At 33.4% G+C, this 20,865-nt stretch overlaps 2 protein-coding genes across 2 annotated transcripts; both read left to right on the top strand.

Annotated features, from left to right (window-relative positions):
• Nucleotides 1–3,973: 3,973 nt before the first annotated feature.
• LOC123709888 (clotting factor B) lies at nucleotides 3,974–13,900 on the top strand. Its single transcript, XM_045661480.1, has 7 exons — nucleotides 3,974–4,096; nucleotides 9,632–9,685; nucleotides 9,801–10,790; nucleotides 11,047–11,239; nucleotides 11,478–11,638; nucleotides 11,716–11,972; nucleotides 13,605–13,900. Exons 1-7 carry the CDS (start codon nucleotides 4,033–4,035, stop codon nucleotides 13,758–13,760), a joined length of 1,875 nt encoding a protein of 624 aa, XP_045517436.1. The 5' UTR covers nucleotides 3,974–4,032; the 3' UTR covers nucleotides 13,761–13,900.
• A 3,829-nt stretch (nucleotides 13,901–17,729) lies between these two features.
• Nucleotides 17,730–20,849, top strand: LOC123710498 (protein unc-50 homolog). Its single transcript, XM_045662477.1, has 6 exons — nucleotides 17,730–18,151; nucleotides 18,355–18,420; nucleotides 18,734–18,854; nucleotides 19,215–19,351; nucleotides 19,642–19,743; nucleotides 19,901–20,849. The coding sequence occupies exons 1-6, from the start codon at nucleotides 17,920–17,922 to the stop codon at nucleotides 20,035–20,037; spliced, it is 795 nt and encodes a 264-aa protein (XP_045518433.1). The 5' UTR covers nucleotides 17,730–17,919; the 3' UTR covers nucleotides 20,038–20,849.
• Nucleotides 20,850–20,865: the final 16 nt, after the last annotated feature.

Raw genomic sequence — 20,865 nt, 5'->3', positions numbered from 1 at the left:
ACGTAAACGTTTGTATTTATCTTATTGCAAGTTTGCCCCTGAAATTTAGGCCCGTAAAACTTCTATGCCCTCTCATTTTATACGGAGGGTAACTTAATTATAATCCCTCTTACAGTGAGTGCTGCTTTGATGTACTCCGCACTACGGCGTAATTGACTTATTTAACTAGTACTTTTTACTTTATATTTTACGAAACATTTTTAAAATATAATCCTAATGTTTGTTTTTCGACAAGGTTTTAGATTAAAATTCTAATAAAACTAAACGACATGAATTCGGGGCTGGTAATGTAAGTACAAAATTTTGTGTGTTATTTTGTTTTGCGTCGGTACTTTGTAACTTCCAATAGTGACTGAGATCCTAATCTATAAAATATACGCACTTCAATATAGTGCTGTATATTTCTAGTTCTTTTTGATATCCGTATCGCTGATGACTTTGGGATCATAATTGATTAGAGATTACGTAAGTAATTATTTAACACGTCCATTTATTTAAGTGTTAATGAGAAAGACTTATTGCCTATGACTTCTAACAAGAATTACAACAATTATGAGTTTTTTCTAAGTTTCTCGTATCTATGCAAAACTTCAACCTCGAGAATCCAGCCGTTTAGGTGTCAAATACAAGACAATTTACATTCGGTTTAAGGCTAAACCTCTTTTTTTGTTTTTTGATATCCGAGGTGGAAATGCATTTGCACATCCCCTGCCCTCAAAGTTTGCATGGGTATGTGGGACTCGACCCACGCCAAAATCTCTGCTATTCAGAGACTGGGTGAACAATACCCACTAAAATAACCTCGAGTAGTTCCTACAAAGCTCCGGGGTCGCTGTCGCATTCTACCGGGACCTCAACGGAATGTTACCCTCACAAACCTCCGGTGCAGTACACACTATATAGGAGGTAGGAGATGGACATATCTTCTATTTACTCCCGTCTTCTACCCGTAGGATTCGTCCTAAAGGGCTCTCTCGTTCTGCTGTGTCCTTCTGTAGTATATGATAATCACAGAAGGATACCACTGCAATCCAAACCTCGCCACTGCCGACCATTTTTTCCACAACACAAGGCAAAGCAAGATTACTTCCCACCACAAAACAAAGATTGTGACGAAGCTGAGACCACTGCGGACAATCCTCCAACGTATGCTGTGCAGTGTCGTCATCTGCGCAACACTCCAAGCAGCTCGGTGTTGGTTCTCGCCGCACGATGACATGCAAGTATCGCCCCAAACATCCATTTCCTGTCAACACCTGCACAAGACGAAAGGTAAGGGTACCACTTTTTCTGTTTGCCCAGTCACTAAGAACTGGACGAATAGCCTCCACGGTTCTATGCCCCGCTATTGTATAGTACCATTTCTCCATAGTAGCTAATCGCGCCAAACGTTTTAAATTCTCGACTTCCTCGACACGAGGGTAAAAACCTTCATCCCTCAAGGCTGGCCCTCAAACTCCTATAAATTGCATGACATCACACTAACATCACTATTTTTTTTGTAAAGAAACGCAACTTCTTAATATTTTCACCTACAATTCGTGAGATTTGAATAAAAATTCCCGCACAAAATATTTTCAATATTTTGCATCTGACCCAAATTCCACATAATATAAGGCTCCATACAGGAAGTTAAAAGATTCGTTCTATGAGCCTGTCGTCCTGTCCTTTGTGAGAATCTGTATTGAAGTGCTGTCGGCATTTTTATTATATGGCCCATTGTTGTCAATTGGGTCATATATATATATATATATATCATAATATATCCAGAGCTTACTAAACAGGCTAAATGTATGTCATAGTCAAGGGTATGTCCTGGGTTTGACCATATTGGGAAAAGCCCGAAATAAATTCCAATTTTCGCCTTTGACCATTTGTTGTATTTTTTAGTCTAACCTAGAAGTTTCCAACTTTTCAATGATAGATTTGGTTAAATGTCGACAGTACTTGTGATTTGTTAAAGTCACGAGCTATATCTAAGAGAAATAACGGCAAAAGATTGTAAATTTGGGGGCCAAGGCTTTTGAAATGACATTTCAACAAAGAATTCTCTTCAAAATTATGTAAATGTACCGTGACTTTTTTACGTTAATTATTAAAAATTAACATTAAAATTAAAAAAAACATTTTATTACATCTAATCTAACAAACTATAACCTACCAATACCCCGATTTCAATCAGTCAGAGGCCAAAAAAAGACTAGACTAGACATTGGTGACTTATATTAAATAACTTCTTTACCGGATTTCATCGTGAGTTGGGCATTATTCACCTGGACGCTTCGAATACTTTCTTTGGGGGGCAACAGGCAAGAGACTCATTTGATGGTAAGCCTCTCTGCCCATGGATACGCACGCTGAGGGCTGGTACGAACTTTTTCTCGTTAAAAACCTTTTAAGAATAGATATACTCTTGAAGAAGTAAGTCGTATTGATTGATTCAGAAATACCTCAACGTCCAGCTGGTTTAAGGTAAACAACAGGCAGGCAACCAGCGAGAACCTAGTATGTGACCTATCAATAGAAATACCATATGTGTATGTCTAAATTAATGATTATTACTGTACTATGTTCAAACACATCTTTTTAATATTGATTACTTTTCCAATGTTATAGATATAAAAAAGCTATTCATTAAAGCGAATTCATCAATGCACTTGCAAACCTCTGTGTTTCGAGTGTGCGGTGTTGCGGGTGTCCTTGGGCGGCGTCGTCAGTCACATAAAATTGAGCGTTTTTTATTTATTTAAACCTTGTGTACAACTACGATTACATATAAATATTTAAATAAAGTTACTTAATTTTCCGTTTAATATACAAAGATTGGTTTTCCCGAGTTACAAAGCTGCTATTGCGTAAATCCGTAAGCTAGCAGCTTCGTAAATAAGAAATTAGAAATGTATGCCGTCATCGGCCGGACCTTATACAAGAGTTTTGTAACAATTCCACAAATGGAGCATATACGTTGCGTAGTCGGGTTTTACGGACAATAATAACTCCATTTATGATTAATAATATGAGTTTCCTTTAGCTTCCAAGGTGTTCTTGCGACATCTTTAAGAAAGTTATAGATTTTGAAGGTTCAAAATAAATTTTGATTTTTAACAGCTATATTTATTACAAACTATACTAATGACTATTATTAATTACTAAAGTACATTTATAGAAACCTTTTGAGAACTATAGTAAATGTACAATTAGTACAAATTTATTGTGGTTATAAATAAATTATATATTAGAAGCAGAATGATAACGAAGACCTATATGGCTTTACACAACGTTTCAATTCAGCTCCGTTTCGAGATCCGAACACTCAGGAAAAGCATACTGCTGCCGAATATGCCTGGCAACGTACTCAAGAGCTACGTGCATTTTGTTTAGGTTATTAGATTTGTGGACAAAGAAAAAGGGATATTAAAAAATACGATTAAAATTTTTCGGATTATTAAATGTACCAATGTAGATGCCTCTCAGGTCTTTGTTAAAAAATAAACAAGATCGTTAGGCAATTGTCTTAAACTAAAATAGATAATTATATATTTTATGCAATTGTATTTGATTGAAGACAATTGAAATGATTATGATGCACCTATTATTTTCTTCCGTCTATATTTTAAGTGAATATTACACTTCTTTGAATGATCCTGGTATATTTAGGCCAGACAAGAGGTCAATGCCGACGACTCAAGCAATATTGTTGACGCATCACCGACCCTTTGTTAAATATATTTGGCAAGATCAAAGTAATCCCCTCTGTCTTCTCTTTGAAAGTAAAAGCACAACGCAAGCCGCGCGCGCCGCATAACGCGCCATGAAAGTAAGCGCGAAACACGTTTTTTTCAAATTCAAAAAAACGTTCCATCTGACGTTTTGACTTCCCGCTCATCCTACTTCATTTTGACGTTCCTTTTTTTCTTTTTTTTTTTCTTTGGTGCGTTGAACTTCAACGAGTGCAGAGCCCCCGGTTTCATAAGTGATTATACGATGTTGTTGTAGTGAAAGTGTTGTGACGTAAACATTAGATCAGACGTTATGGCGGACTTTATGCGCATAGGGAAGTGCCGTACCGTAGATATAGTTTTTCTAGTTGTATTTGGTAAGTCACTATGAATTAAATATGACAATAATTTACACCCCATCCCACTTTAAATCTGACTTACGCATTTCTATTTCCCACACCTAATTCTTTACAACCTCAAATTTTAATATAAGTTTTTTTATAAAAAAATAATGTGAAATAAATCTCACAGCAGAGTACAATATATATAATGTAATCCACGTAACATAAGATAACATACATTGAAATTTTTCCTAACTTTGTTGTTAAGCCTTCAAAATTTCAACACTAAGACCGTTACATATACTTATCGAATGTTACAACCTTTAGATATAAAACCAATTGGAAATTTTAATGAGCGTAGAACCGTTGAAATTGTGTGTACTGTATTGCACAGTAAAGTATTAAAATTCTTGAGATTAAACATTTTAAAATACAGCAAAAATAAATACCACAATAATTCGTAAAATACGGGAAAATTTCGAGGAAAAAGATTGATCGATGATAGATTTGTATGCACCTAAAAGACCAAGGAAACTTTCTAGTGACTCAAATACGGTCTGTATTTGTATCTCATGTTACGCTAAATACTGAACAACGGCTGTTAACCCATTAATTGTATGTAAAACTTTCCTCTGTTACGAAATCGGTTTACGCATTTGACCATTTTCGTAATTAAACAGTGAAAGTGACACAAACTATGGCCAAATAAAAACAAAACGCTAATTCTAGAGAAAGCCTTTGTTTTTTGCTAATGAAACTGCAATTGGTTTAAATTTCTAATGCTCTAAAATAAGAACTTTCTTTGATTATAAATAATCGTATTTCCTGACCTACGTTCGTGGCGAACTACGCATATCCTATGTAAAATAATATCTTTTGCAAACAGAAAAAAGTTTGGTTAAAGGAGGTTAGGTGTACGAGTCCGTATATTACGTGTTAAATATAATTGCATCAATAAACTATTATGTCACATATGGACGCATCACGACATGCGCATGAGTCACTGACCGGATTAATAAAGTTTTGTTTATTACTTCATAGTTTTTTCATTAGCAACAGATTAATACAATCAGTTGGTCACTTTAATTATTTTATATTAAAATAAAATCTACACCAGCTACGTATGCATACTTCTATCATTAAGTATTTACGTCTGATTCTTCGTACGTAAATGGCAATATAATTATACCTCTGAAAGTTTATCTTAGATCGATACAATAAAAATTTCTTTATTTTACTGCACGTTTTGAAACAACTATAAAATCGTGATGAGAAAGATTATTTTGGAAACTAATCGTTATATATTTTATTCGTTTTCTAAAAGCTAACAGTAACATCTTTCTTTATGTATTTATTATTTTCTTTATCACAAAAGATGTCACATAACGAATAAATAAGTTATAACTGTAATGTTTTTCAAGTGTGGCACACTATATGTCTGTTTCGTTGGGCCTTTTTAAAATAAAATATATATCGTAGCCACTGATTCACATTGATCTGTGTCAGTGATTTACTGAGATGCATTCGAATGAATAATTCAATATCTGCTAATTATTACGTAAAAGTGAATGTATTTTAAGAGGTACTAATTAATCACTTGAATAGCTTTTTGGTTTAATGATTAATGAACTGTTTAATATAATTTATAACCGTTTTCTATTCATCCTACGAAAAGTACGCAGATTTTGTTAAATAGGAATTGTATAGGAAAAATAGTTCTTGTACGGCGAACGAGGTTTTTAATAATTTACCAAAAACATTCAAAGATCCACCTACTACAGTTTTGAAGAATTGAATTAATATGCTACTCTTGTAAAAAAATATTATTAATATCATTCTATTAATGACTATTTAGATTTATATGTTTTAATAATGTGATGATGATGTTTAATAATGTAGTTAGTGATAAAATAAAAACGTGTGTTTACTTAAGTAAACGCGTTACAAGTTACACTTCTTTAGTGTAACAAAATAAAAAAAAATTCAAAAAAAAATCTACGTTTGTAGAAAAATACAACACTAACAATAGAAAAAACTAAAATGTTGACTATAGCTAACTTCAGGGCGTCGGGTTTTTGTGACGGTGTGCGCGCGCATTGTTAAAATTTATTCTCATCATTTTTCCCTAAAGCGCCAAAAGAAGTATAACTTTAACAAACGGGCAGAAGGCTCACCTGATGTTAAGTGATACCGTTCAGGACACTCACATTGTCATAAGACTCGCATATAAGGCCTTTTAAGAACACGTCTTTAAGAAATTTAGAATTGACTATGATGATATGATACTGTAATGTAACTACTATATAAAACTTACTTTTAAATATTTAAACAAACTTACCAATGATCTATAACAGAATATACAATTAAGACTGTACCAACAACAATATTTTTGTACCATATTCTTGCAAATAAATAATTATTATCAACAAATTACACAATACTTAGAAAGCAATCAGCCCTCATTGTGTATTTGTGCTCATTAATCAATTCTTAAAACTGAACATGTGTGATCGAGATATTTGGGCCGAGTACGATGACCCTTAACAAAGGAATTGTTGAACCTTCGAGCCGGTTTTACGGATACTGGTATTTTTGGGATTTCGATTTATAATGACACCAAACGGTATATGTTTAATACCGATAATGACGGGCTTTTATTATTTTTCCCCGTTAATTAACGACTTACCAAATGAGTTGAGCTTGTTATTGAAATATATATAAATATGTTATATACCAGTTTTATACATAAAATATCGTACAATCTGCGTACGATTAGTTTACCGTCGTCCATCGCTATTATTGGTTTTTAGTTGAGCTAACATGTTTACGGCATGCCCAAAAAGGGCAGTTATCCCAGTCCATGGACACCCATTTTAGTGAGTGCGTTGCCGGCCTTTAAAATTATACCCCATCTACCGTAATGGGGGGAACCCTCCTCGATGGTAGCAAAAGAAGTTTAGATGAAGTATATGATTGTTTGTTATACCTTTATTCAACAGGAATTTATACATACTAATATTATAAAGAAGAAAGTTTTGTATTTTTGTAATAAACAAAAATAGGCGTTAGATCGAATGTTTTTTCATAATTATATTTAGAAAAAAAGAACTGCAAAGCTGGAACGGGTCGCTAAAAGTCTATAAATATTCCCTTAATTTTTATGAGTTTTTATTATTATTTTAAATCCTTTATACCACGATATTACAAATAAAAACATAGCTTTAAACGAAAATTTGTTCTTTACATGTTTAACCTTACAGATCTTACATCTTGCAGCCTCAGAACCGGATCCAATCTCTCGAATGTCGAAACATCCGCTTGCATTGTCTGCGGTTACATAATTTCACGTAATATTACAATTGAATTATTACTTGGCAAGCTAATTTTTACATAATGGCTTGTTAAATGAGATTTATTATCTGTGAACTTGACTCTACTAAAAGATCTATTACACACAAAAGCAACCCAACCCCGTACGTCAAAAATGATGGATTTTGATTTTGGCATACGATCGTTCGCGCACGCGCTTCGTGTCCCTACTGAATCTCTTGATATATATAACTATTAATCTAAGAATATAACTTGAAATGCTGTAAATTTCGCTTATCTAATAACACTTGCGAGATTGTAGATTAGTTGTGCGCGTGACATCACACACTTTCACTAGATGCCGGTCAATGAGTCAACGGGTTAAGGCCGTTTAGAAAAGAGCCTTTTACACGCGTTTAAATTTCATGTGTATTTACATATTAAACATAAAACGAAATTAATATTTATAAAACTATGCAGAAACAGATAGGCCTACCAAAGACCTATTTGTTTTTACTCTGGCCGAGTTCATAAGAGTAGCTTGTTTTATTATTTTTAATAAGGTAGGTCTTATGGTGGTTCTATCGCATTAGTAATAACTGTAAAGTTAAAATAATTATGAAGTATTATTAGTAAATATACATATTAATTGACTGAGGGCTGATTGATTTATTTTAAAATATTTGCTCTATGATCCTCTATACCCTGTGCATTGCGGACAAACATGCGGGCTAGTATCTTCTATTTACATAATGTTCGCATAATTATATTCACATTTTTAAACAATTAATTGCTTGCTAGTAAATGGTCACTTAACATACATAATCCAGAGAAACATAATTTCGAAAAAAAATTGAGCATAGATTGTTTTGGTTAATTATTATGAATGAAGTTGCGTAATTATATTAGACTTACAACTACACTGTAATGTGTTACGTTTTATGTAGGTGAAACGCAGTTTGCATACAAATATTTATTCTTAGACGTATTTCCCCAAGGTCTACTTATGAAATACTTAAGTGAGTTTTTAGTACAACCAAGCATCTATATTGATGTAATAGTACACATATACTAAGGATAGACTAGTGTCGGGATACAATATAGACAGATATGTGAAGTATCAGTTTTTACATTGAAGAAACTATATTTTTATTTATATTTTCACATCCTTAGAACACGAAAGAGGAAAGGTTTTTATAAAGTGCAAATTCCAGCCGATGATTAACTAAATATTGAGGTTAAAATCATCGGCAGGCGTCGATGGCATCAGAGTTGGTTGTACCTTAAAGTTGATATTTTTATATTCTGAATTAAGTAAAAATGAAATAAGTCTATAGAGATAACGTATATAAAACTTCAATATTATTGTTCTCTTACATTACGTGTTTTTTATTAGCTGCATATCTACCAATACTACTACATAATTTGATTCGTTCACGAGAAATACCTTAAACGTGTCCAATTAAGGTTATTTTTTTATAGTCAAGGAAATCTAAGTCTAAGTTACGCAAGAATAGGTAAATAATAGATGTCACTTTCTCGTCCTCTCAACCGTTAAACGGAACGTGTATTCATTCCTTTATATTTAAATAATGTACTAACCTCGCAAATGAAACAGTTTAAAAAATCATAGCTCCTGGAAATTTTGTATTTGATTGACAAAGTCCCATTTGGGACTTAGTAATGTAAATAGGTGGTGGTAAATTGATAAACTCTTAAAATAGTTACATTGCATATATTCAATACTTTTAACATTTTGTAATTAAGTATTGGTACTTAGTACTGCCTACTTAGTTAACTGAACTTGTAACCTTTACAGTTTGAGAGTTGTACAGTGTTTTCATATAGAAATCGACGCTATTTGAAACTTACGCATTGTTATAATTTACGCTCTTTAAGACAATACAATCATCTTATCAAGGATCTAAGTTATGAAGTTAAATAATGTGAAAGCCGTTTCGTCTGTTTGCTCTGTGCATGACAAAACCACACCTCTCACGTCTGGGAAAATGAGTATTTACCTAATGACTTTATTTTTATCTTCTGTCACGTTTACCAATCTCAATTACGTACTTAGAATGTATTAATTTTATTTTATATAACGCATTCTATGGAATTAATATTTTTTACCACAGTGGTCTATCTATCTAACTATATGATTACTAAAGGGCATCCGGATCATGATGTTCCATATGTATACTCGAAATAATCGAGTATATTCGAGAAAAGCTAATACTTTTAATTTATTTTTCCATTTTGCAGTTGTATCCTTCCTGGCGCTGAGAACAAAATGCCAACAAACTGTTCTCCACCCGGGTAGGTACGCATCATTCGTATATCTTCGAAAACATATTTTATATTATCTACTTCCCAAACGCACTTTAATGAGCTTCTTATATAATTTTATATTTAATCGTAATGTAATTTTCAGTCTCCTTCAGACGGACTATGGATGAAACGAGTCTTCAGAACCGATATCCGCATTGGAACCAATATTCCATGTCTCGCATGAGATCACCAGAAGGCAGTAATTTCTTCCAAAACAATCCATATAGTCAAGCATTTTACAATAGACAATTTATATCCCCACAACAACCACAATACTACGACAGCATATCACCAATAGATCTGGTTCCAGCAGCTTCTATACAGAACCCAAACGATGGAAGACTTCTATCTGATTCAGCTTTTACAAAAATCTCTGAAACTCTCGGTGCAATCAATACAGTTGGCCATTATCTAGTTGACATGGTAAACGATAATGATAGGAGAGATGGAGACCCAAATCTGCAACAACTACCTCAAGCATTGTACACAATTAGCAAAAATGTATTGGGCAGAAATGTTACCGATAAAATAGCGCCTATTGTAAAGAAAGCACTACCCAAAGTACTTCCCGACGCACCCATTAGTAAGATAGCTACTCCTAACTTAAATGAAAATGATTCTAAGTCCTGTACTACACCTGAAGGAGAAGATGGCGTATGTGAGGATTTGAGCAACTGTCCACAACTTTTACTTAATCTTATAAATCTTAGAGAATCATTGTGTTTTAAAGAGCTTTTCGTTCCTGGAGTATGCTGTCCAAGGGATGCAGTAGTGCCGTCGACTTCAGCAGTAGAAAAACCAGTTGTGGCATCAACCAGCAAGCCAACTTACTTGGTACCAGTGACCACTCAGAGAACCACTACAACACAGAGATCCACAACTCAACGTCCTGTAACAACAACGACTAAGAAAGTTACAACAAGCAAACCATCAGCTGTGTTAGTCCTAACTACAAAACGGCCGAAACCGATAACTACTTCAAAGCCAGTTACAAAACCAACGGTGACGTCATCCCGCCCACCATCGACTACGTCTTTTTATACAGTTACACCACCTATAATCGCAAATTATTCGAATATTGTGGATGCCAACGGTAAGTTTATATTTAGCGTGTTCCGGAAAACGCGTACCTATATTTTGTAACTGTAGTTAACTGTAATACTAAGTAATAATACAGTTATATGTAGTATTTAAACCACCCGCCTTAAAATATTTATTGTAAATCGTTGGAATTAGTTATTCTGCAGCAAGTAGCGGGAACCACTAATTTGTTAATTGTTATATTATAATAAAACTTACAATTTCGTAATGAATACAGGAATCTATAGACTTTTGATGAAATATTTCAGAATGCGGCCAGCGAGAAGATGAAGGAGGTCGCATTGTAGGAGGTACAGAATCAAAGCCCGGTGCCTGGCCTTGGATGGCGGCTATATACTTGCACGGAAACAAGAGACGAGAGTTCTGGTGTGGAGGTACCTTGGTTGGAAAACGGCATGTGCTTACAGCTGCACATTGTACTAGAGACTCTAAGCAAAGACCGTGAGTAATATTTAATAAAAAATAATTTTAAGTCTGGAGGATTTAATCTTAAGTCCGTGACGTCTGACAAGACTTTTTATTCCTCCGATTCCTGATCACTCCCGTATCTCAGAAACATTGCAGTCTCATCTCTGAATTTTACCCATAGAATCTTGGTCTCTGTACCCAATTAAAAAACGTAATTATCCACTATACGGCAAGTTATTCTTTAAATAATCGCTGATGTTATTGATTGCAGCTTCCCACCTCGGCAATTCACAGTGCGCCTCGGAGACGTGGATTTGTCACGTGAGGATGAACCGTCCCGCCCTGTCACTCTACGCGTTACCGCCGTTCGTGCCCATGAACAATTCTCTAGAGTTGGATTTTATAATGATATCGCTATTTTAGTGCTAGCAGGTAAAACCAACCTCTTCATTTTCGGTTTAACTTTTCAATTCCCTAACAAACAATTACGATATAATAATCACTTTCAGAAAATGTTCAAAAGTCAAAATACGTAATCCCGATATGCCTTCCTCATGGAGAACTATCAAGACAGCAGTTTGATGGTGCTGTAGCCACCGTGGTCGGGTGGGGAACCACTCGATATGGTGGTGGAGAGAGTTCCAAACAGCTAGAAGCCAAATTACCTGTTTGGAGGAATGAGGAGTGTGATAAGGCATATTTTCAACCAATTACTGATACGTTTCTTTGCGCTGGTTATGCCAGAGGAGGTGTTGACGCTTGCCAGGTAAAAAAAGCATCTAAGTATATAATAATTACTTAATTTAAAAAATAAAGCAAAAAATATCCCACTTTCATTTGTCAAAACCGGGAAACAGACAGGGTCTATCTTGTACAACACTGGGGAAACCGGGACATATTTGCACTTAAACAAAAATAAATCGACTTTTAAGAATATCTTAACACCTTGTAAACTAAAGTTGATTATATAACTATAGTTTTCAGTACAGTACTAATAATATAGTAGGGAAGCCCACGATGCTAAAAGGGGATTTACTCGAGCGTCATAGAGACCTATTGGGTTGCGAAGCTTAGATAATGATAAGAAAAAAATGTTATATAAACCTTTTCATCGGTGGCTATAGATTTTCAAAAATGTAAAAAAAACTGTGCCATGGACATACTCGAGCGCGTCAGATATTGAGAGCATCAATGTCCTACGTATTTTTAATAATGTGCGTATGTTAATCTAATTGTTTGCATGGGGGTGGGTGGTCGTACGTAAGGGTTGAAAATAAAAATAAAAATATTCAGAAATTAATCGAGCGCGTCAGATTTTCTAATGGGATGTTAAGTGAACGTAAAAAAACGATCTCATCTAATAATCTGACGATTTGGATGCGACGGAAACTTGCGGCCGTTATTAGAATATGCAAAAAAAATTGAAATACTCAAGCGCGTCAGATTAAGATATATATGGTTCATCTTTATATCCTTAGACGTGATGTCTCATAGTCTGACGATTATCTGAAGGGATTCGTTTAAACTGTTAATAAAAAAAACATCTTTTTCAAATCATTGAACTTAATTGATTGATAAGCTCAGGAAATAGCAAAAAGTGTATGATGTTTAAGTAGAACTTGTATTTATTATATTTCTTTATTAACACTTCGTTACATTACAATATAAAGAAATAATTTTAAAAAAATGCTTTAGAAAATCATTAACCGGAAGAACTGGTTAACCTCGACGGTATTCTAAAATATTTGTACATTTTTCTAATGTTTCTAATGTAAATTTTATTGATTTTTCCAAAGTATAACCACAAAATACACACTTTATGTTAAGATTACTCATATTTAATATTTTTAAACGAATATAGGCATCATGCAGCCGCACGTTTTAAACTTTATCGATGAATTTGTCTTACTTCGGCTTGTGGAAATCATCAGATTATATATTTTTCGTCATCCTTGAATTATTTCCTTCAAAATAACAAAAGAACAGCTACGCTTGATAATGTCGAGATGACGATTTTTACAACTTTGCAGCCCTCCTCTTTATTTACGTCACTTGCAAATTGTCAGATTAGTGAAAAATACAATTTTCAGCATAACTTACCCTACTTTAATCTGACGCGCTCGAGAATATATGATGATTATTATTTTTTTACTAATCTGATCCTTTATCCTTGACGGACGGCCATATATATGGTGCAGGTACTTCACTGGCTACAAGGTATCCTGTATATTAATCTGCCACGCTGTAGTAAATTTCGAAATCCCCTCTTGGGCTCCCCTACTAATACTTGTTTTAAAATTATTTAACTCTTGAATATTTCTATTTTTATTAAACATTACACTATTCCATAAAAATATATTAAACTAAACATTATTTTCATCCATTTTGAATTTTTCAGGGTGATTCTGGAGGGCCATTAATGTTGCAAGCTAATGGTCGGTGGACTCAAATTGGTGTGGTTTCGTTTGGAAACAAGTGTGGAGAGCCCGGATACCCGGGTGTCTACACACGTGTAACACATTATCTCACTTGGCTACAGCAAAATATAACATAACTTATATTTAGTTTTTACCATTATTAACTTATTGTACAATAGGACTAAAAGGTGTATTTTAACGGAAGCGAGAAAAGTGTGAATATGAGCTTAATAAATATATAAAAATAAGTGTACACACGTAAGAAGTGAAACTTATCTACTATATGCAACATTACAGAAATTGGTTAGATAAAGTTTAAGAAAAGGCTTTATTATCCTAGACCTGAATACAAATATTACAATTATTTCATTTTACCTTATTAATACTAAGATTATTACAGAATTTCATAGAATTACTACTATCATTGATATCGTTATTTTTGTTATTTATGGCTTATTTATGGCTTCGAATCTCTTCGAATCAACCGTGGTCGGGACACGAAAAAGATGGCGCGTATCGGAAAAATGTGGCACGTAACGGAATAATGTGACGCGTAACCGACAAATGTGACGGTATTTTTTTATTAAAAACCCCGATAAAGAAGTTTCACTTCAAAAAGTGCCGTTTTAATTATTTACATTAATAATATTAAATTATTTATTTAACGTATTTTTATATTAAGGATACTGCTGTAAAATGCTTATTTATTTTCTTAGTATGGATGAAAATTCTCCCTCGTTATAATTAATATTTGGATAAATACATTACGTATCTACATAACTCATACATAATAAAAGCATTCCGTGTTTTTGTACTTAAATGAAATAATAAATAATGTGATATTACATTAGTTTTTTTTCTTACTGAAGCTAATTTCATCATAAAACGTCGGGACATAATTGGAAATACCATCCGTATTTCCTCATGACGAGACAAAGTCACTTTTTGGTAGCCGTGATCCACTAACGTCAAATGAATTTGTATGAAAATGTGCGCGAGAGTGTGGACGGCGTTTTTTTTTTTAAATCTCGCTGTTGGCCTTAAGGGATTTTACAGCTCAGCTCGGGCTGTTTTGGCGATCGTAGCTCGGCCAGAATGGCGTTTTATCCCGCGGCTAGCGCAAGGGCGTCTCCTGTGAGACTCGAACCTCGGCTTGGGCCATCGCGGGGTAGTCAATCGCCTGAAGGGCAGGACGGAAGCTCACTGGAGTGAGCGAAGTGCGTAGTAAAGGTCCTCGCCTTTCCCGGTGAAGGCGGTTTTTTACCCTAATCTGTGAATTTCTATTTTTATTTTTATTATTGGCCGCGCGGGCGGCTTTTAATTTATCGTTTGCTACGGTAATTGGATCGTCCGGATCTGTTAGTATGTGTCGGGGCCTCCTACGAGCCCTTTTTGTCAGGAAGGGGTGGACGGCGCGTTCTCGTGTCCCCTCGCGTCGTCTAGCCTCGCCTAGCCGCCTATCCGGTTTTAAGGGTGCGAGTCAAAAGACGTGAGGGGCCGAGGCGGAAGCATCAACCACACTTTCGCACTTGCACACTTTGATATTAACTACTGCACTCTTAGGCACCGCGCGTTTACTTATGATGACGGAGTCGGGTAACGATTTTAGTATGGATTTTAGAATTTTATCAAAAGTAACCAATCATTCGGAGTCCAATAGTGGAATCGGATATGCAATTATTTAATATAAAGTTAAAACCTAAAAAACATCATTAATGGCGACCACCTGATCATGTGCCAAGTGCACATCCTCCCTACAATCTCCTGAAAGTGTGACTGTATTATAATAGGAAATACTATTGATATAAGTGTTGTCCCGCCTTGTCCCGTCTTGACCCGTTTTGTCCCGTCTTGTCCCGCCTTGTCCTGTCTTGTCCTATCTTGTCCTGACCTTAAAGCTAATCATAATACTTAGCCTAATTATAATGCTTATTCTTATTCTAAATCTCAATAATATTCTGAAAATAAAACAAATATTATTAATTTAGAGATCAAAAATTTCGCTGAGAAAAAAATTTAAAAAAAAAATTTCACCGTGGAACGTTCAAGTGCTCATTACAACTTATGAAAATTACACGAAAAGAATTTGTACATAGTACTCTCAAAAAGTTAATAATAAACACTCAATAGACAATTATCAAATATTGAAGATCTCGTCTCCTAAGTAACTAAGTACCGAATTTACAGCAAAGTTGATTTATAAAGTGCGTACTATCAGATTTCACACTGTACACTGTTGTTAATGCCCTCCGCATTTATATATTTTTTTTAAATTCCATTCAGTGTCACTGAAAGGGTTGTCAAAGCTTAAAAAGCGCGTAGTCATAACCCTGACTATAAATTGTGACCAATAAGATATTTGCAAGGGAAATGAGAACCCAGATTGACAGTTTTATCTGTGTAAGACGTGGTTATTTTGTATTAACGCCCTTGTCATATGTATGTATTATCTTTGAGTTGCTTAAGGATTAAGTATACTAATACGTAGAAGTGAAGAACGTCACAACTCAGCGATGGCGCAGGATGAGAGAGTATTTATTAATAGAAGTGAGCTTCAAGCAATCCTAATTGCAGAAATGCCTACAATTTTGCGTGATATATTGTCGTCTGAAATATCACCGCTAAAGGAAGAAATGTTGTCTCTGAAGGAAGCTGTGCAATTTGCAACAAGAGGAACTGAAACCTTTGGTTGAAAAGCATGACTCAGATGTAATCTGCATTAAACAACGCTCTAAGTACATGCGAAGCAGGTGTAAGGTGTAAGATACAGCCACTGTTGATCCGTGACCATTAGTGACAACTGCAAAGTAGAAATATATTAAAATGTTGAAATTGCACATTTGTATTTTGTAGTCTAGTTTGTCTTTTACTTTTTAAGTTATTTTCTCTTTATTATTGTAATGTTTCCCTCTAAATGTTGTGTACACTTGTCATTGATGCACATGCATGTACTAGCCCCGCATGTCGATATTGCGATGGAACCTTGTCACAATAACAGCTGCGTGACGTTATCCACAGTAGAAAAGTACAGACAGCAAAAAAGTTAATAATAAAAATATTCATTTATACTTAAGAAATTATTGTCCACTATAATAATCATTTCACGAGCACGGCTGTTACTTTCTTGCTCATTTTAATAGGATAAGAGTGATAACAAAAATAAAACAGGATAACGAAAATAAAAAGCAATAAAAAATACGTGGTAGATGTACTCATTACCCTTAAGCGCTGGCTGACCTTGCGCACGAAACTGACACTAACAGTTCGACTACGTCACTAAGATGGCCACCAGTCGCAATATCAACGTGCGGGACTTATATTTTGTTTTTGTATGTTATGTGTTGTTTGTATATTTCGTTAGTGTGCCTTTTAAAATTAAAATAAGTAATAAAAAGTTGGAAGGAATATATGAGTACGTAGATTATATATCTGGAAATGAAAACAAGTTCATCACATTGATTATTTGATTGACTTTAAACTAGATAATTTTATGAAAATTGCAGATACTAATTTTGAGAACATTGTCGCATTATTTTTTCATTGACCAAACTAGCTATCTTCTCTGGGAGTTAATCATCAATCTGTCAATGAATGCCTTAAAAAATTATTAAACGTTTTTATTGAACGTCATTTCAAATAATTAACTGACAAGAAATCTTTTGCTTTCGTGTTCCAAACAACGCAAAAACTTACATAAATAAAATACAAAGCTGCCATGTTAAAAAAAAGTAATTGAAATGCATAGTACGTTATGTCACCCGGGTGTAACATGAATGCTTTACTGGGTATATAGTATATGAATCATTGATAAGTGCTAACTATCCCACATGTACAGAAATCCCAAACCAAACCCTGTGGAGGTCCCTTTAGAGAAAGTCTCTATTAGTTTTAATTTGCTTATCCGACCTTAAGTACAACAACAGTAATCAAGAAACTCACTGACTTATAATTTATTTTGGTATGTCTTCTTATGTCCATTCCAAAACAGAAACATCTTTCTCCTTGATTTGCCTGAATAAAGTCAATTTTCTATCATATGCATAATTAGACTATAGATAAATAAGATTAGGTCTGCCGTATTTTTTTGACAGTGAGTAACGACTTATCAATAAAATGACGCAGACGCAAGAATGATGATTACTACAATATTTTTCAACTTGATATCATTTTAAAAATAAGATTTTATTTACTTTAGGATGCCCATTATTTCTCTAATCGATTTTTGTATAAACAACAAAAAGTATTGTTTTTTGACTTTGCTGTGTGTGTTTTGAAACTGTGATTGGACTAATAATAATGGTAAAATACACAACTTCACCTGTACCATCTAATTATCCCAGAAGTACTTCTCCGTTGCCTGCACCAGCTAATTACCAACCATGTACACCTAGTGCAGCGGCAAAACGCTACATATACTTGAGAAGATTGTTCAAATTCAATCAAATGGACTTTGATTTTGCAGCCTGGCAAATGGTATATTTGTTTGTCTCACCACAGAAGGTGTTTAGAAATTTCAACTATAGAAAACGTAAGTAGAACATTCTATTATGTTAAGGTCTATATCCAAGACACCTTATTGTGGAAACCATAAAAATAATATCTTTTATGTAAACTTAATTAATATTTTTTTTAGTTTGCTACCAAATTTTTGTATTACTATAAATATAATATTATACAAGTAAAATATTTTATATTCTTAAAATAATATAAAATCTTATCTTAATTTTACAGATACTAAATCACAATTTGCCAGAGATGATCCTGCATTTCTAGTTTTACTGAGTGTGTGGCTTTTCTGTAAGTATTTTTTGTGATATTGCGAACCCAAAATTGTCTTACAATCTTTATGTTTAATGTTAAAATTTGTGTCTTAAATTTAATATACTTATATTTTTATTTATAGGCAAGTAGTAGGTCATCCACTGTCTACCCGGGGTACTCAATTTTTTTTTTAGCACTGCACCAATACCAGTACTTTATAAGACTATTGACCAATCTGAGTCATGTAAATATTAATTGGATAGTGAAATATATTGAAAAATATGTTTTCACCAAAATATAGCCATTATTATATCTTCAATATTTTAACACTTCATTAAATAAATTTCAGTATCTTCAGTATGTTTTGCGCTGGCTATGGGACTTACAACAATACAAACAGCATTATTTGTGCTGTATGTTGTGTTTGTTGACTTTATAGGAGCTGGGATATTTATGTCAACAGTATTATGGTAAGCAAAAACATTCTATTACACACATAATATTACCAGTCTAAATGTAAGAGGTAGTTAACATAATTTACTACTACTTACAAACAGATTGTTACTAGACTTATTTTCTGTCTGATCAATTTTTTCAATTTTAGAGTAATTACTGTTATGTTTGTATTTGTAATGTTATTATAGAATGTAGGAAGGCACAATGTAGTTGGTAGACTAGGATAGTATCAGTATACAGTATAAATTGCTCCCAAGCTCATTAAACTATTGAACAATTTGGAATTGACTTTTATTAAAAATAATAATTACCTTGTTAGAGGATATGATAATTGTTGAGAGAAAAATTATAATTATCTTTACTTTTTATTTTAGGGTTGTAAGCAACAAATACCTACGAATGGACTCTTCAGCCCCTGATGTAGAGTGGGGTTATGCATTTGATGTCCATATTAATGCATTCTTTCCACCCTTGTCACTATTGCATTGCTTTCAGATATTACTTTTCAATGGTATGTATTTAACTACATTCAATATTATTATGACTAATTGTAACTTAATATATTCTTATAATTTTTTTAATGTAATGTGGACCCAGTTTCTGTTTAGTCCATTGTGTGTAAAGTTTATGACTTTAAAAGTGTTCATATTTCTGCTGCCATACTTTATAATATCAAACACATTCATAATATTATTATTTATTTTATACAAATACTTGGGCAAACTCAAAATCTCTACTTTAATTGATTTAATAATTTGTACTCTAGGTAGAAATGAGTTTAATTTTTCTATACAATTTCAGGCCTTCTTAGTCATGGCGGTTTACTGTCATGTGTTGTTTCAAACACATTTTGGTTGGCTTCCTTCATATATTATTTGTACATCACATTTCTGGGATACAGCAGTAAGTGTTTTTATTGGCCTAAATAATTGGCATATATAGAATCTTAAATTTTACTTATATCATTACCGTGTAACTGAATACTTTGACAGTATCCATGCACCATTAATTACTTATATTTCTGACATTTAGATCTTGGCCTTAATGATATTTCTTTCAGATCTACCAATGATGAAAAATACTCGAATATTTCTACTGCCCCTACCGTTACTGGTGCTGCTCTATTTAGCATCACTAATGGCAGATTGGAATCTTAGTCATATGCTAATGAATTTTTACCATTACAGAGTACTTTAAGAAAAACACTTATTCCACTATATATATGCTTGTAATATCTGCCTGAAAAATGAAAAATATTAAACTACTTAGTCTAAGAAACTAATTTCCTATTATTTAAAAGTGTTGTTGAATTTATTATCATTTGAACTAAATAAATAGTAACATTGGGACTTGATTATTTATTATTTCGCGTGAAACGCAGGTAGATAATACATGGGATGCCATCCATTTGTTTTGTGTTTCATTGTTTTATTAATTAGTTTGTGATCAACAACAACAATTCTAAAATTATTCTATCTCAGTTTTGTATGTCTGCAACTATATACAATGGATAAATTAGGTATTGTTACGTGAATAAACCCATATGAGTACTTTTATAAACTCAAGTGACCAAGGCAATAAAATTTATTCATGGTTGTAAACTGTTAGTTTAAGTGATTTAATTGTAAATTAATATATTATACAAAAATATACTTGTTATTATTGTTCGCCGTTTGCTAGTATAAAAAAACAATACTGTTTCAATGTTATTTATAAGAGATATCTTTTGCTTCAGTTCTTCATATTTAAATATAAAATAATACATTATGTTGTGTAAGTAAATTCTTAGACAGTTGCTTGCTGGGCACAACTCCTGTGAAACATTCAAAACAATAGTTGTTATTTAATAATTTAGCATTCAAACGTTAAAGTTTCATTTATATTATGACAATATATATATTTTAACTTACATTGGTGTAAATAGATTTTAAATTAAGTTTATAAAACTAGCTATATTAATCTTCGTTTTGTTAACTGGACGCGAAATTTCGAGTGTTTTTCAATGTACTTTGGTTTTTTTTAAAT

This window comes from Pieris brassicae, chromosome 5, assembly GCF_905147105.1.
Source record: "Pieris brassicae chromosome 5, ilPieBrab1.1, whole genome shotgun sequence".
Classification (NCBI taxonomy): domain Eukaryota; kingdom Metazoa; phylum Arthropoda; class Insecta; order Lepidoptera; family Pieridae; genus Pieris; species Pieris brassicae.
Note: the sequence above shows the minus strand (reverse complement) of the source record. Positions and strands in the feature narration are given on the sequence as shown.